The sequence below is a fragment of the Pogona vitticeps genome, chromosome 2 (assembly GCF_051106095.1).
Source record: "Pogona vitticeps strain Pit_001003342236 chromosome 2, PviZW2.1, whole genome shotgun sequence".
NCBI lineage: Eukaryota > Metazoa > Chordata > Lepidosauria > Squamata > Agamidae > Pogona > Pogona vitticeps.
The window spans coordinates 46013172-46028765 of record NC_135784.1 but is presented as its reverse complement, the minus strand read 5'-3'; the positions used below and the strand labels follow the sequence as shown (position 1 = coordinate 46028765).

General features: G+C 38.0%; 1 protein-coding gene across 45 annotated transcripts in view; it reads left to right on the top strand.

Annotated features, from left to right (window-relative positions):
• Positions 1–15594, top strand: part of FOXP1 (forkhead box P1) — a 689964-nt gene that overhangs the window by 545184 nt on the left and 129186 nt on the right. For 22 of the 45 annotated variants that reach the window (XM_078385126.1, XM_072989422.2, XM_020791062.3 and 19 more), the window contains 2 exons: positions 12742–12879; positions 15009–15098. In XM_078385126.1, the coding sequence (XP_078241252.1) occupies positions 12742–12879; positions 15009–15098 (228 nt within the window). Of the gene's footprint in view, positions 1–21; positions 532–576; positions 3657–12741; positions 12880–15008; positions 15099–15594 lie in introns of those variants that run through there. The other 23 variants (XM_020791061.3, XM_078385121.1, XM_078385130.1 and 20 more) reach the window with 11 other exon arrangements.

Here is a 15594-nt window from a genome sequence, read left to right as displayed (position 1 = left end):
TAGAATTCTAAAATGTCTCTGTTAGTAAATGTAGTTGACGGGGAGGCTTCTTGTTGTTGTTGTTGTTGTTGTTTCAATTTGGTTTGAGAGGAGAGAAGAAACAGTTCAGCCGAGGTCTTTTAAGTGAGAGCGAGTGCGTGCTCTTTGCCGTGGTGCTTTTTCGCTCTCGGATACAAAACACAGTCAGGTCAAAGGGTTAGGAGCAATTAACTGTAGTTGCTTTAGAGACAAAAGCGTTATTTCACAAAAGCATTATTTCACCTGCCGTCAGGAGAGAAAAAAGAGAGAGAGAGAGAGAGAGAGGAGGCCCATTGTGTAGGGGTGTTTGAACTGATTATGTTTAGAGGCTGGTTGTGATTGGTGGAGAAGGGCGTGGCTGATTGGGTAGTTTTGCATCTTGTCAGCCCAGGAGCACCCTTGTGCGTGCAATCTGTCTGTAACCTGAGGAAGCTAAAGACTGTACAACAAGGCTTAATAGAGCTTCATGGCCCAGCACTCTGTTTGTGGTGGCAGCTAAATGGAGTTTGTCAGGTTTGTCAATATGATTGATTTTATGATTTCTTCCTTTTAAAAAAATCTTACTTCTGTATAGTGCAGTGATTTTTAATTTTGCATAGACAAGGATTGGGTTGTTTTTGTCAGATTTCCACCCCCCCTTCCCTTATTTTTCTTTTTTAAAATACAAGGCTGCTTCGTTTAAACTCTCTTGTGTACTCTATTCGTGATCCAGACTTTTACAAAGGAGCAGAGAAACAGATAACGTGGGGAAAGAGGAGACATGTACAGTATGCAGGCCTGTTTTCTCCCTTCAAGAAGTTCAGGAAAGATTTTTAAACATTTGTTGCAACTGAAAGCAATGCATTGGTAAAATATTTTTGCTACTGTATTTTCATTGTTGGCAAGTACAGAACTTAGTAAAGGACTACATGTAGGAGAATACTATATGATTGTGGACAGTTTTCTGAGGATGCATTAAGATAACCTATATCAACATTTATTTATTTCTGCCTGTCTGTTGCTGCTGCTTTTTTTAAAAAAACTCTGCAATATTTACAACTTAGTTTCTTAATTTTAATTTGCCAAAAATAAGAAATGAAAAAAAGAGAGAGCTAAAACTACAGATGTGGAAGACAGTATGCCAGACACAGTTAAAGTGTTTGACTTAACTTGCTAGTCAGTTGCATTAAATTATGTACGGGAGGTTTGTTTATGACACTGCCTGGTATTAATATGCTCTGAAGAAATAGCTAACTGAATCTAGCTGTAACAAGCTTAAAGTCGGTCTTGCAGTACTGTGTTTTTCAGCAAAATGAGATTATTTTTCTAAGGGGTGGTGGTAGTAAGAGGAGGGAACTGTTAGGAAGTGGGTGGTTAGTTCAGAGCAAAGTGCACATATACGCTTCCTCTGAGATTAACTCTTTCTTATCTGGCATCGTTGAGTGGAGACAGAAAGTGAATAGGTTCAGTGTGCACTTATTTGCCAAACGTGTAAAGAAAGCATGGATTTTAAAATGAAATGACACTTTGAAAATAAATGCCAACATATTAAAAACCATGTGTTACTCAGAAAGGAAGGACAAACAAGAATTTGTGCTTTGTTCAGGATGAGTAAGATCTATTTTAAAGAAAAGATTGAAAGACTGTTGTTATACAGTTATTAATTAAACTGGCATCTATTACTGAAGAGTCTTCAAAGGAAATAATGGAAGATCTATATCTTGAACAAAAAAAACCCTATGAATTTTAATGTTCATATCTAAATGGCATATGTGTGTACATAAACAGACGTGTGTACATAAACACCTTTTGTTTTGTTGGCGATCACGTAAGCTTTGTCATAGTAATAAGGGCTGTCCAAACTAGATGCTTAAATTGAATGCAAATGCACTTTGATGTCTTGCCTGTAGCATCCTGACTTCAGGCTGAAGAATAAGCATGTCTGTTTATCCCCTCCCCCCTGTACTAAACATAATTTGGTAAAACTTTTTTCTGAACTAAATACAATCTGGCTAAAACAAAGGTTTACTGTATGTGGTTAATAATTTTATCCTTTTAGCAATGTGTAAGATATACTCTGAGAATCAGATGGCTGTACTATTTTAGGTAGCTTTAAATAATCATACTATCTTCCCGTTCTCTCCAGAATACATTGATAGGGATGTAAATCTGAAAACAAATTCTGTCCAAACAGTGTGGCTGATTCGGCCTGGGATGTGAATCCAGCTGAACTGAAAACTGATTGGCCTGACACTTTATAATCAAAGCTGATTTATTGTTCATTAGTAGTGCATTAGCTCTTTCAGACAAGACAGTTATTTGTGTAGGGGCCTGTCAAACAAAAGACTGCTAGCACCTGTCATTTCTAAAACATGAGATAAGGAAAAAGATAGTAAGATAATGGAAATAGAAATCTGTGCCTCTGAGATATAAACTCTTGGCCAGAATCCTCCTTTTCATAATAACACTTTAAAAATTCCAGGCTTGGAATCTTTGCCTAGATAAACCTTATTAGGGATAAAAATGTGTCCCAATAAAAAAAAAAAAGTAGTGCTTGAGAACTGGGGTTTGTAAACTGTTATCTTACCATCCTTTTTAGTTTATAAAATTGAGGTGTGCCTTTATGAAGTGACTTGGCTTGGAAAGTTGGTCAGAAAAGTGTAAGAAGTAATGATTGTTTTCCAGCTGTAATGTTTTGTACATAATGTTTTGTTTTTTTAAAAAAAGTATGCAGATGCTATTCAGTTAGTGATTTTTGTTGTGGTTTTTAAAATGCCCATTACTTCCACTGTTAGAAATGGACAGTTACCATAAAATGTTCCCATACTAGCAGGGGTTAATTATGTGAAAACATGATGACATCACAGCAGAGCTGTGAGAATGTCAAAATATATCTGCCGTATTGAGACATGTTTCTGCAAATTCCCACTGCCCTTTCGATTTCTCACTCCCACCACCTCTCCCCCTCCCCCTTCTAACCTCCTTATTAAGGAATGATCTCAGGACACAAAACAGAAAACAACACAAGTGTCAAAAGAAAACAAAATTAGTCAACTTTTGTCTGCCGCCATAGAAACGAGGATTAACTTATGTTATTCCAGAGTCATGGCGAGGAGACTATCTGAATGAGGATATATAGTGTATTGTCTTCAGTGAATTTTTCATTTGACAGGGATTTTGGAGGCTGTGATCTTAATTAAATCTCAACTGGCTCAAATAATGCATCTAAAAAGGCATGCAGTGTTGCGTAACCTTGCTGACTTGGTAAACCATAAATCATCAGAAAGCTTATGATAGGGAGCTTTATTTCGATGAGGGTTTTGTTCTCCATTTGTTAGTTTAGGCTGTTTTCTAAAGCACACTTAACTGTACTTTTTAAATCCCAGTCCTCCTCACCCTACCTCTTCAAAAAATGCCTCATTTTGTACAAACAAGTGCTAGAGGATGCCATGCCCAATTGGCTGGATTTGGAGTGATGCAATGAAACTGACATGGGATCATAATTTCCCAGTCCTTTTCACACAATTGTCTATCTAATATGATGTAAGTGCTTCTTTGTTAATATTCATGGAATCTTTTGCAAAATAGGCAACTTTTGAGAGGAAGTGTTCAGATCACCTGTGTTAGGATGATCCCATCAATTACTCCATCCTGTTGGTGTAAGTGCCTCCGATTATACTCGATCATTGCTTCCTGAAATTCGTAGCTTTCTGAAAATTATTCAGTGTCCTCAAAGAACTTGACAGTATACCATTATTCAGTTTTAACATAATGGTGTTGAACAGTGGTCAGTTTTCATTGCAGATAGATGTGAACATGGCATTACTTCGCGAGATGTATTCATGCCTTATTTTTTAAAAGTGTATTGTTCTCACTATTGAATATTACTCACTATAAGTGATAGGCAAAATTTTAAAAAGCATGTTACATTTGACAGGCGCAAATACATTAATGTAACTGTTTACAGCTCAGTCTAAGTACTCAGCAGTCATTGTTTTCGGTACCTGGAAGGGCATAGAAACTTAGTTTCTTTTCACAAAATGTCTTTTCACAAAATGTTTGTTATCCTCTTTAATGTGTTGAAAAGAAAGCAGAAATTGATGACAATTTATAAAGCTCTGTTACTTTGGAAATAGGTCCTTGTTGGGTTTTTTGGTTTGTGTTGAAGGTAAAAAGGTCTGACTGCAGTCAGAAGTTTAAAGAGTACAGCCATCAAGGAAAATAGGTGCAATATCCAACAGCTGTAATTAGCTAATGGTTTGTCTTTATGAAAATACCATTTTAGCTTGTCCTTATGAAAATATTTATACCTCTGGAAGAAACATATTGATCTTTTTCCTCATTTATTCGTCCGTCCATCCATCACATATCACTCCACCCCACCCCCAATACCTGCGTAGGTTGTGAGAAAGTTTTGACACCAGAGACTCAGCTTTATAGTGTTTGGTGGGAAGCTTGATTGGGTTTTAAGCAGTCTGTTTATTTTAGTGCAAGCAGGGCTGTGTTTTGTTGGAAATCAGCTTTGCTATGAAGTTCAGGATTTGTTTTAAATGCTTCTTGTTTTTATGAGCCCACCCACCCAATTTTCTTTTGCTCTCGCTTTATTTATCCATTGTCAGGGGTTGAAGAGCAGCGAAGGATTCTTGAAATGGGCAGGAGTGGGTGCAACATAAATTCAGGCTTTTGAAGCCTTAGAGATGTGTCCACAGGAAAAAATGATTTCATTACCCTTTCCAGTAAAGTTTCCTTTTTGAGAAAGTGTCTCTCCTCTTTGTCCTGCAGAGAGCACAATATTTGGTGGTGGAAGAGATAAATTTGAATCCGTGCTAAACAAGCTTCGATTGTTAATTTTTTGTTCAGTGCTTGAACTGGAAGTGTTTTCCTTCCTTGGTTAGGTAAGAACAGATATTACAATATCTGTGTTGTTAGGAAGAGTAGTTATGCTGCGTTTGAAAAAAAAAGATTCCTCAACAATAGCTGATAACATGGTCTAATTTTTAAGCTCTGTGTCTTGCCCTTAAATCTGAAACATCATTGTTCAAATAACAGAGAACAAGGTAAACCAACAACATCAAAAAGGTCGGCTTCTGTGATTTCTCAAGGGCTTGTTATTTTGTACTTTCCAATTCTATTTGATGTCTTGACAAAACAAGATGACACAGGGGAGAATACATTAAATTTTGATCTCCCCCCCCCCCCATCTAACCTGTTCCAGTAGTGGCAGATTATTATTATTTTTTGCACTTTTCTTGTACATAGCTTTTACTTTTTTTATTATACCACAATTTTTGCAAAATTGCTCTAATTGTCATGCCATGTTATGCAGCAGTTTTGTTCTTGGGCTTCACCAATTGACTTGATTTTTCCAAGACATTTTTAAAAAACATGTTTTGACCTTTAACATGCAGAGAGCTGGCTGGTTGGAATGTGTCTTCATTAGAAGTAAATCAGTGAATAGCAAGATTGTCAAAGAAGCATCTGATGTTTTCTCATTACAGACCAGCACAACCAGTGCAAATTAGATTCTAATGTACAGAGGAAGACACCTGTGATAGGTGTAAAATACAGTACAGCACTTCAAGCAAATAAACTTTAGAAGTATTGTAAAGGCTGTAACTCTGAATAAAGCGACACCCTCTTAAATAATTGTTTAACAGATCAAGAATCTGAATACATCTTGTCATAATTTGACTTGGGGTTTTGTGTCTGATTAAGAGTAAACTGATTCAGTAAGACTGCCATATTTTTAATTGCTTATTAATATTACATCAGTCACCACACTTCCTCATGTACCCCCATTCCTGCCTCCCAACCAGGACAAAAGACAAAATCACATTTTTTTAACTCTTAAAGAGAAGAAGTGGAAAGCAAAGCCACAGGCAGCTGCTGCAGATTATTCCAGTGGTGCTGATTTGGCACTTTCATGCACCTGCTGCAGAAAAATAATACTTGCCCAAATATCTGTCTGTCTTTGTCCAACTGTTCTGTAACTGCTTACTGAATTATGATTTTGTTGTTGTTGTTATTGATCTTGGACAGCGTACCCAGCTCATTTGGCAGGATTAAAAAGTATACTCTCAATACACGTGCAGATATTGGGTGTGGGAGTGTAGCTTTTGGGATGAGGGAACTGTGAGTGTTAGGGTTTAAAGATGTATGCATCAGTGTCTTATAGTTTTTAAAAGTGAAATATATTTTCCCTTATTGTACGAGAATTAATTTTGGTCGTCTGAAATTGGATTTTTGTACAGTTACGTTGGGGGCGGGGAAGCCCTAGAAATAGATAAGTCCTCTTCCTCACCCTTTCTCTCTCTTCTTCCCGATCCTTTCTCATGCAGGGGGAGTTTAGCTGTTTAGATTCAAAAAATTTTTTCAGATGTAAAGATTACATTGTAGTGCACAATTAACAAACATTAGAACAGAAGAGACTTAATTCATGTAAACTTTATATTAATATGCAAATTAAATGAGTATGTATTATAGCTTCAGCCTTTAGGCTGATGCGTAAGTAGGGAAGCCGGTATGCATGAGAGGTAGCGGGTCGGATCAGGTCCCATAGGGCTTCATACTTGAAACAAAGATTAAATCATCATTTTTCTTTCTTTCCTTCAGTTAGGAAAGAAACCCTTAAAAGGTAGGAAGCCCAGGATTATTTACCAGGTCAGAAAAATCTGTTGTGTCAAATTGTGCATGTCTGTGGTTACACTCCTACTCTTGGGGGAATGCAGTAAACAAAATGATAAAAATAAAATGGTAATTGAATTGTAAAAAGCTTCATGCTCTCACTCTCACTCTCATCTGTTTTCCCTCCTCCTCCTTTTTAATAGGAGGTTGTATTGTTGGGGATAGAACAGTTATGCTAATGACTAACTACTTAGATGATTTTACATTAATATAATAAACAGTACCTGTCGTCATGTTCTGTACAGTGTTACGGGCAAAATTTGTGAAGTCTTAAAAGTGAAAAATCTGTTTTGCATAATGAAACAGAATCATGGTTTCCACATGACTGGTTGCAGCAGCATGAAGTTTCTTTTCCTCTTTAATTGTTTTTGTTTTGAAGCACAGTGTCAAAAATGTTCTGTCCTGAAGGAGAAGCAGGTACTGTAGTGTGATTTAGTGCTTCCTTTTACCTAAGGGCAGAGAGTTAGAATGCAAGAAAAGACTCTGAGTGTTACACTGAAAGCTTTATTCTCACTGTCTATAATAATTCTAAAGCTGTGTATGTATTACTTGATCAAACAATATGACCTTTCTTCTACAGGCGTTGGCCTTCTTAAATTGATACAGTTTTAGGGCCTTAGTATCTCAATATGTCTCTTTACATTTCACTGCCCGTTCTCATCCACTGAAAAAAATTATGTATCATTTGACACCTATTTCTCTCTCTCTTGATCATTTATAATTTTGGAACTCAGTTTGCCACAGAAACTTTAAAAGCAACAAGATAAGTTATGATGATGGGATGATTATTAGTTATCACACCATGAGGAATTTTTAAAAAAAAAATTAAATGATTTGTTTATGTGTCGATGCAAATATAAATTGGTAGAAACCTATTATTTACTAATCAATCTAACAGAAAGATGAAGCTGTTCATAATACTTCATTTTCTTTCATCAGCTCAGTGTCAGATCAGCAGTGGTGAAGATTATAATTAAGGAACATTTCAGGTAGAGCATGAGGTGGACAGAAATGGCAGCAGTCTAAAAATCTCAAAAAAAACAGTTCGGTGTGCCTTGGGGAAATAGTCTTGGAACTACTTGTTTGCATTTAAAGGCACTTTTGCTGTTGATGCTATTAGAATGCCAGCAGGTCTCTCTACTGGTAGAATTCTAAAAGCAAAGCAGCAGCTGTATTTTTCATTCACTGCCAGCTCTAAATGCAGCTGGGTACCTACCACACCCTGTGAATGTTTGTCAGCAGGGTTGCATGTAGTTTATTAAATACATCATCGAAACCATTAGTGCTTTAAAATTAAAACAGGACAGTGAATTGCGGTTGTTTCATAGATCTGTTTAGGAACTGATAGGAGAGTGCTATGCAAGTTTACTTGGAAGTAAATCCCACTGACTTCAGTGATGTGTACTTCCAAGTAAATGGTAAAGTTATTGGTCTACATCATTGCTCTGTTTGTATTTTCCTGAGGTCAGTGAGCAAGATCTATTTTGTGTATTTATGAAATAGTGTCTGATATGTTTGAGACATTTTCAGTTAAGCTTTATCACGGTATATGTTTTGTGAATTGGTCTGTTTTGCCTGTTGCAAATCCATGAGAATTTTTTTCTTTCTTTTTAGAAGTAGGTCTCATTTAAAGTATTGTGTTGTTGTTTTTAAAGAATTCATTGCTAGTGTCATAAAGCAGTACGGTTTTTAGCCATCTAGAACTGAAGCTCTGTCACACCAAAGATCAAGAGCAGACAGAAGTTTCTTATTTCATTTTGATGTAATGGGTGGTATACTGCAGGGTATCTAAAATAACTACAGTTTTGACGGAGTGCACTCAAACGGGGACCCATAAATATTACCGACGATAGTTAAGAACTTACATGACTGTTTTAAATACTATTGATTTAAACCAGTGGCTAGTTTTTATGAATCAATGTGTAATTTCCAAGCTTTAGCTATATTTCTCAGTGCTAGAGCACTCTCTCTTGTGTGCCTTTAGCAGTTTTCCAGACATTCAACACAGGATTAAATGATAGTAGTTACAATGATCAATAGGTTAAGACCGGTACAATCACTCTTGCTGCTAATGACCTCGATAGTAATGGGTAATAAAGTGTGGGCCATAACAGCCTATCACTGCCGCTGCATGCCTTTTGAATCCTAGCGTTACTAGGGACTAGTTACATGAAGAAACTGGATGACAGAAATTAAGAAATTGCTTGTGTGTTCCACAGTTCATCATCTCAGCCTGTTACAAGTGCAAACCCATGACACAGTGGTTTTAGGTCTGTTTGTATGTATATGTATAAAACTTCACCAGGTTTTTGCTTTCTCGTGAAGTAAAATCTGTATTGACCCTCTGTCTGCTCACGATGTTGTGTGCAGGTTTCATATTTGGAAGGGAGGGTGGACAAACAGTAGCCACAAGAGGAGGGGAGCAAATGAGTGCTGGCTCAATCCATTTGGCTATTCAAGCAAGCTCGGGGTGCCCGCCACTCTCCAATCCATCTCTCCCCCCCCCCCGCCCCATTGTAGAGCCATTAGTCTACAAAGTCTTCCTGCAGTTTGGACATTAGTTCCTGTCTTCATCTGACTCTTCCCAGTCATGCATCTTGAAGTGGGTCACTTCATCCTCCTTCATGACAGGGCTAGAGTGGCAGAGGAAGGGAAGGAGGTTCAGAGGAGCTGAGCTTCAGCAGGAGCTTGATGATGGCAAGAACTCTTACCATTTCCAGTCAAGGATTTGTTTCTACTGCTTTCCTAAGATATGGCAGGAAGAAAATACAAAACAGGTGCTTCCTTGGGTGTGCAGCTGATTTTCTTAGCCGGGGTGCCACAGTAGCCTACCACACACAGGGGAGAACATAGCTATAGGTTTTTACACCAATGTATAGATCTTCTGGTATCTTTGCCTTTTGGGGGTCAGTGTCCTGGAGTCAAAAGATATGTGAACTGTGAAGAGTTCCTTCTCTTAGCATGTTTGCCTTTGCTTTGTTTTACTTTGTAGTCCAGTGGGAAATACAGGAAATATATTGTCCATAGCCCCGAGGGTGGCTGGGCAGCATAATTTACATACAGGACTCATGTTGCTGCAAAACACTGCATCTGTTTGTAGATATAAAGAAACAAAAGATTTCCCCAGGGGCAAGCCCCCTCCCCAGTGGATTCCTGTGGAAAGCAGAGTTCCTTGCTACTTTCCAGTTCTCATGATACATGTCCACATGCAGAGGTAGTTTTCTCCACAAAGAAATAGCCCTTTTTAATCTCGGAATTTGGAAAGCAGAGGGATCATGCAATTTGCAAGAGATAAACTGAAGGAAAGTAAATGATTAAGCAGTTTCGTCCCTTCTCTACACATGGCAGTTCTCCACTCCAGATTCCCACGATTTTTGCTGCTGGTGCTTCATTTTTGTCTCTTAACCAAAGTGGGAGCAATAATTCCCATGCATGGATGCTGAATCAAATGAAATTAGAATACTCCTGTGTTGTACATTAGTGAATATTCACATTGATACCATAAAACATACTTGCTTTTAGATCATCTGAAGCCATGCCTGATAAATGGCAACGTAATCCTAAGGAATAGTAGACAGTTCTTAATCAGTGAGAATGCCGAGGGCTGGTTTACTGTGGATAGATTCCGACAAACATAAGCCAGTGTTATCTACTTAAAACTTGTTGCCACCGTTCTCTTCATTCCATAGGGTGGTGGTAGTCCATACTGACTGCCCCTGTGATGGTTCACAGTTACTGCACCTCTTTGTATTTGTTTGCAAAATCAGATGTGTGGTGTTTGAGCATGTGATCAGACATCACTTTCTCACCACACACTGACATTTTGACTACCGCCAGCTTGGTTGTCTGAATCTACCCTGTACAAAACTGGAATTAAAGGTATAGTTTTCATCACTGAACATGTGCTTTAATTGTTCTCTTACATTACTGCTACCTCTGTAAGTTTACAGGGTTTTTTTTAGAAGAATCCTTTTTCTATTATTCAGCAAAAAGATAATTTTTAAGGTCAGTGTTATCTATATCTTAAGAATTGCAACTCCTGTTTACTTACAGACTTGGGGCTTGCTCCCAGCAATGTATGTTTGCTGTCAACCTCCAGGGAACTGTGTTTTAGCTAGTCAATTACAGCTGTAATTCTATGAAACAATTGCACAAGGAAACTTGGAGGAGGCGTAGCTGGATCTATAGTAGTTGGTAATGCAAGCACAATATAAATAACAATTGTCAGGAAGTATGCATGAGAGAGGAGCTGGTATTTATTAAATCTTTACTCTAAGATGAATTCAGATCAATATTGCAATTCTGACACTGCTTTTACATATCTTGTGTCATGCTGTTATTTGCTAGGAGGCATGTACTTGGCTGTAGGTCCCTTTGCATTGTGCTGTATGTCAGAATAGTCCAAATTCATAACGGCAGTGAGTTTGGGAGCCAGCCCTTGGTCTTGATTTCTAGTATTACAATAAGAAGGGTCAGAAGTGTGGAAGAGTTTCTCTGCATTCTTTCAAACAATTGTCTTGAGAATCATCTCTGGCATACTCAGATAACTGTACATAACAACACTGGAAGGTGTTCACTATATATGAATCTGACCTTCAGGAACCATTTTTAGTTCATCAAAATTAGTGGTGCTGAGAAATCAGGACATCAATGCATAATGACTGTGAAATTAGGAATGAGAATTTGCTATGCAAATGACAAGACAAATCATGTGAAAAAGTCAAGATAAACTGCGTATTAAGACATTATGTTACACAAAAATTAATACTGCATCTCTTTCTTGCTTATGATGTCCCTGAAATATTTTTAAACCCCCTTTGTCTCCTGATCAGTTATTGTCTACTGATTTTTTAAAATGCGATGCATATAAATGTTCAAAACATGTTATTATCTTTTATTGTATTGCATGACATGACAGCAGATCCTTTTTTAAAACCACGTATATCCTTTTACTGCTTTTGGTTTTCTGCTGTCACTTATTTGAGCTGAAACTAAAGGAAAATGTGATGCTTAAATATTACTATTCAAAGTCATGTGAGTTTTGCTTCTTCCCCCACTCCATTGTAATCCCCCTCCTTCCTTTCCCCTTCTTCTCTGTCTTTCTGCTGGGGCTTCTAACGAAATAGTCTTGTTGCATTACCGGAACTGACAAAATGGTTCTCATGTAGTCTGCAAATTAAACACAAGTGCAGTGATTATTTTGAATAGCTAAATTACATTCTAGAAAGCTTGCAGAATTCAAAGCATTGTCATTAGGTATCCGCTTGAATACAATTTGTGTAACCTTGGCCAAGACAGCCTGTCATTTTAATGTCAGTGTTTTATCTGAACAAGACATCATCCTTTCAGATACAGTGTACAGGTTCCTTGCAAAGATGCCCGTGCAGAAACGTGTTAACAGTTGCAAATATGAAATGCTATCAAGTTCATCACTGTAGCTGTTTGTCACTGAAATGTCATGGAAAGCGGCTTTTAATGGTATCTCACATAATACGAAAGAATTGAAGCCATCTGTATGCTGGGTGAATGTGGAATGGTAGAGACATCATTGTAGGAACTCCGCTGCTAAAATAGCTGGGGAACAAGGCACTGCTTTTGAGATCACTGAAATTGCCTCTGTTTGCTTCAAATCTTTTTAAAGTTCAAACTCCCCAGCGGTTGCTTTTGAAGGGTCTGCCTAATTAATTAATGTAAGAATTGTTAGAACGGGTAGCTCCCTCTAAAAAGTTGGCAAATGGATGGTTTAATTTTCTCAGAAATCATTCTCATTGTAAAATCTGTTTGGGTTGGCTAGGAAGAAAGATATGCAAAAGGCACGATCAATTCATGTTTCTTATTCCTGTGAACGATGTAAGAGGAGATTACTTCTCAGCACCCTGATTATACTTCAAAGCAAATGGTGAGGAGGAAGCATTTGCAGTCACTTTAGTTAACTAAGGGAATTATTTTTAATGTCCACTGTGAGAAGACAGATGCTTAATACCTTTTGTTTGAAATGCTCAGCCACTTGGCAAAAGTCATGTTGAGATGCTTGCTGTTTACACTTTCTCAATGCTTTAGGTTCCAGTCTCAGTGGCTATGATGACACCTCAAGTTATCACTCCCCAGCAAATGCAGCAGATCCTCCAGCAGCAAGTGCTAACCCCACAGCAGCTTCAGGTCCTGCTTCAGCAGCAGCAGGCACTCATGCTTCAACAGGTAACTCATTCGTATTGCAGCACATAAGGCATCGCTAGCAGTGCTGTAACAAGAATAAACTGTTAGTGGTGATTCTGATGTAATGATTTTCTTCTGTGGGAGAACACCTGTGTCTATTAGGCAATGTGGACATTATTTTGTCTACAATTCACCAAAGACGTTCTTCTTTCTAAGAAAAAGAATAAGAATATCAATAGTGTCCTCTATGTTTGTTTGTAGTAGCACTCTATAGGCTTTACCATACACATAGTTTATAAGCAAACTATTTTACTCACTGCATTCTCAAAAATATACAGTGGTGCCTCGCTTGACAAGGATAATCTGTTCCAGCAAAATCTCTGTAGAACGAAATCGTTGTCAAGCGAAAGTAAAAACCCACTGAAATGCATTGAAAACCAGTTCAATGTGTTCCGATGGGTGAAATACCTCAGCGTCCAGCGAATATTCTCCATAGGGCGGCCATTTTTCCGGTGCCTGTATAGCGAGGAATCCGTCCTAAAACACAGCGGGGAGCCATTTTGAAAACCCAACGATGAGCTGTTTGATTGTTGTTAAGCGAAAAATCGGTTCCCGAAGCAGGGAACCAATCATCATTAAACGAAAAAAACCCATACAAACATCGTTTTGTGATACTCATCGTTAAGCAGTTTCCTCATTTAATGATGCAATCGTTAAGTGGGGCACCACTGTAAAGGGTACTGAAGATTCACATCTTCCCTAAGTATTCCCATGAAGGAAATCATAAAAGCTTTGAGAATGGGCTGTAACAGAGACTGTAGTTCTGAAGCATCTAGTAAAACTTTGCAAAACTTTGATTTTAATTTGAAGAATTGGCATTCACCTATATTCAGAAGAAGAAGCCATGTGTAATTACAGTAAACGAAAGAACAAGGTGGTTTTTTGTTGTTGTTTTGTTGTTCCAACTTGTGAAGTACATAAGAAAGTGTTGGTAATAGACAAACAAGGGCTGTGGTACATTTAGGGAGTCACTGTGATGTAATACTTGGCAGAAGATGCAATGAGACACTCAAATCCACTTATCTTTGTAGCTTGTTCTGTGTCTCAACATGTGCCATGGAATTGCTCTAAAATGGGCCGACCATGTGCATTATTTTCAGCTAGTTTAGTAAGAGGTCGTTTTAAAATCCTTTGCATTTTACCTTGGAAGAATTATTTCCGTGCAGTTACTGGCTCAGAGCAGGTCTGCAGGTAATCAAATGGGTAACATTTTTGTGCCTAACAGCTGAAATCCTATTGCATAGTTACATGGATGGAATAATTTTGGAATCAAATTGCCATAAGTTAACAAATCTTGACAATCATTATCTGTTGCACTACTTATCATGTAATAGATCAGGTCTATGAAGATTTATTAACTTATCATAGTCCACCTCTAAAAGTTACGTTATTTGTGTAGCTGCACAATACATTTCAGAAGAGGTCAACTGAAGCCTTCAAATGTGAAATATATGTTAGATTTTTAAAGATTGCAATGCAGTTATACTGCGGATGTACAAAACACAACATTGGCTTGTGAAGGATATGCAGGATGAAATATTTAGATGCATAGCAATGCACAAGTCTCTTGCAAACTGACCTTGTATGCTGTGCCTTGCAGTTGGCCAGTCACTCACTTTTTCATTCACTGAATGGAAGTCTCGAATAAACTGTCTGCCTGAGAGGTGGGTGGGTGTGGGGCACTTGCGCCTGTGCCACACAGTGCTTAGTGCACCACAGTACCACAATGATTTAGAAAGCATGTATACCTTCCCAATATAAGATTCACCAGACTCTTCTAGCAAGGGCATTGTGGCTTTGTTGTTCCAATCAAAGGTCATCCCTTCCCTTCTTTTAATTAGTTTGTGTAGAAGATGGTATGTTTTTCATCAGTTCATTTTGGAGATTACTTTTCAAACGATAATGCCAAGAATAGTCAGTGTGTACTGAATTTATTGTCGAGTTTCAAACTAAAGGTCAGAGCATTACAGATAAAAGGATGCTATTTTTCAAATCACAGTTTGTGTATTACACCAAAAGGGGACACAGAACTGGCTCTCCCACTTTGTTTTACTTAACAATCTCTCTGTTTCTCTCTCTCTCTATTTCTCTCTCTCTCTTTTCTTTTATAGCAGCAGCTTCAAGAATTTTATAAGAAACAACAGGAACAGTTGCAGCTCCAACTTTTACAGCAACAACATGCTGGAAAACAGCCTAAAGAGGTAGAGTTAAAACTCATTTGTACTATTAAAGCATAGATCTTGACAGAAAATATACTGATGGCCACAAGTTGCAACTTGAAAAATTCTACTGTCCAATAACTTGTGTGTTCAAAACACAGTATGAGATGAGAAGGGGGTAATGCATTTAATGCACACATTTGCCTAGGCTCACCGTCCCACACATACATTTCTATTACTGGATGGACAATTAGCATGAGAAACGAGTCCTGCGCATGTATGTCCCCAGTATAGCATCTGACAGCACTTGTACCTGTTAAAGCAAGCTGGAATTTTTCAGTTTGGGAGCAGGATTCAGTCTCCCCTTCTCTGCCAAATGTCTGATTGATGGGTTCCAGCTTTAGAAACAAGCAAAACTAGGCGACATGTATGCAGCTTGGATTACGGCATGAGCGCTGCACTGATTCAAGGATTTGGGTGCAGCTGCATGATAGCTGAAGGATACTCTTCATACAATGGTTTGCCAGGTTGGCAACTC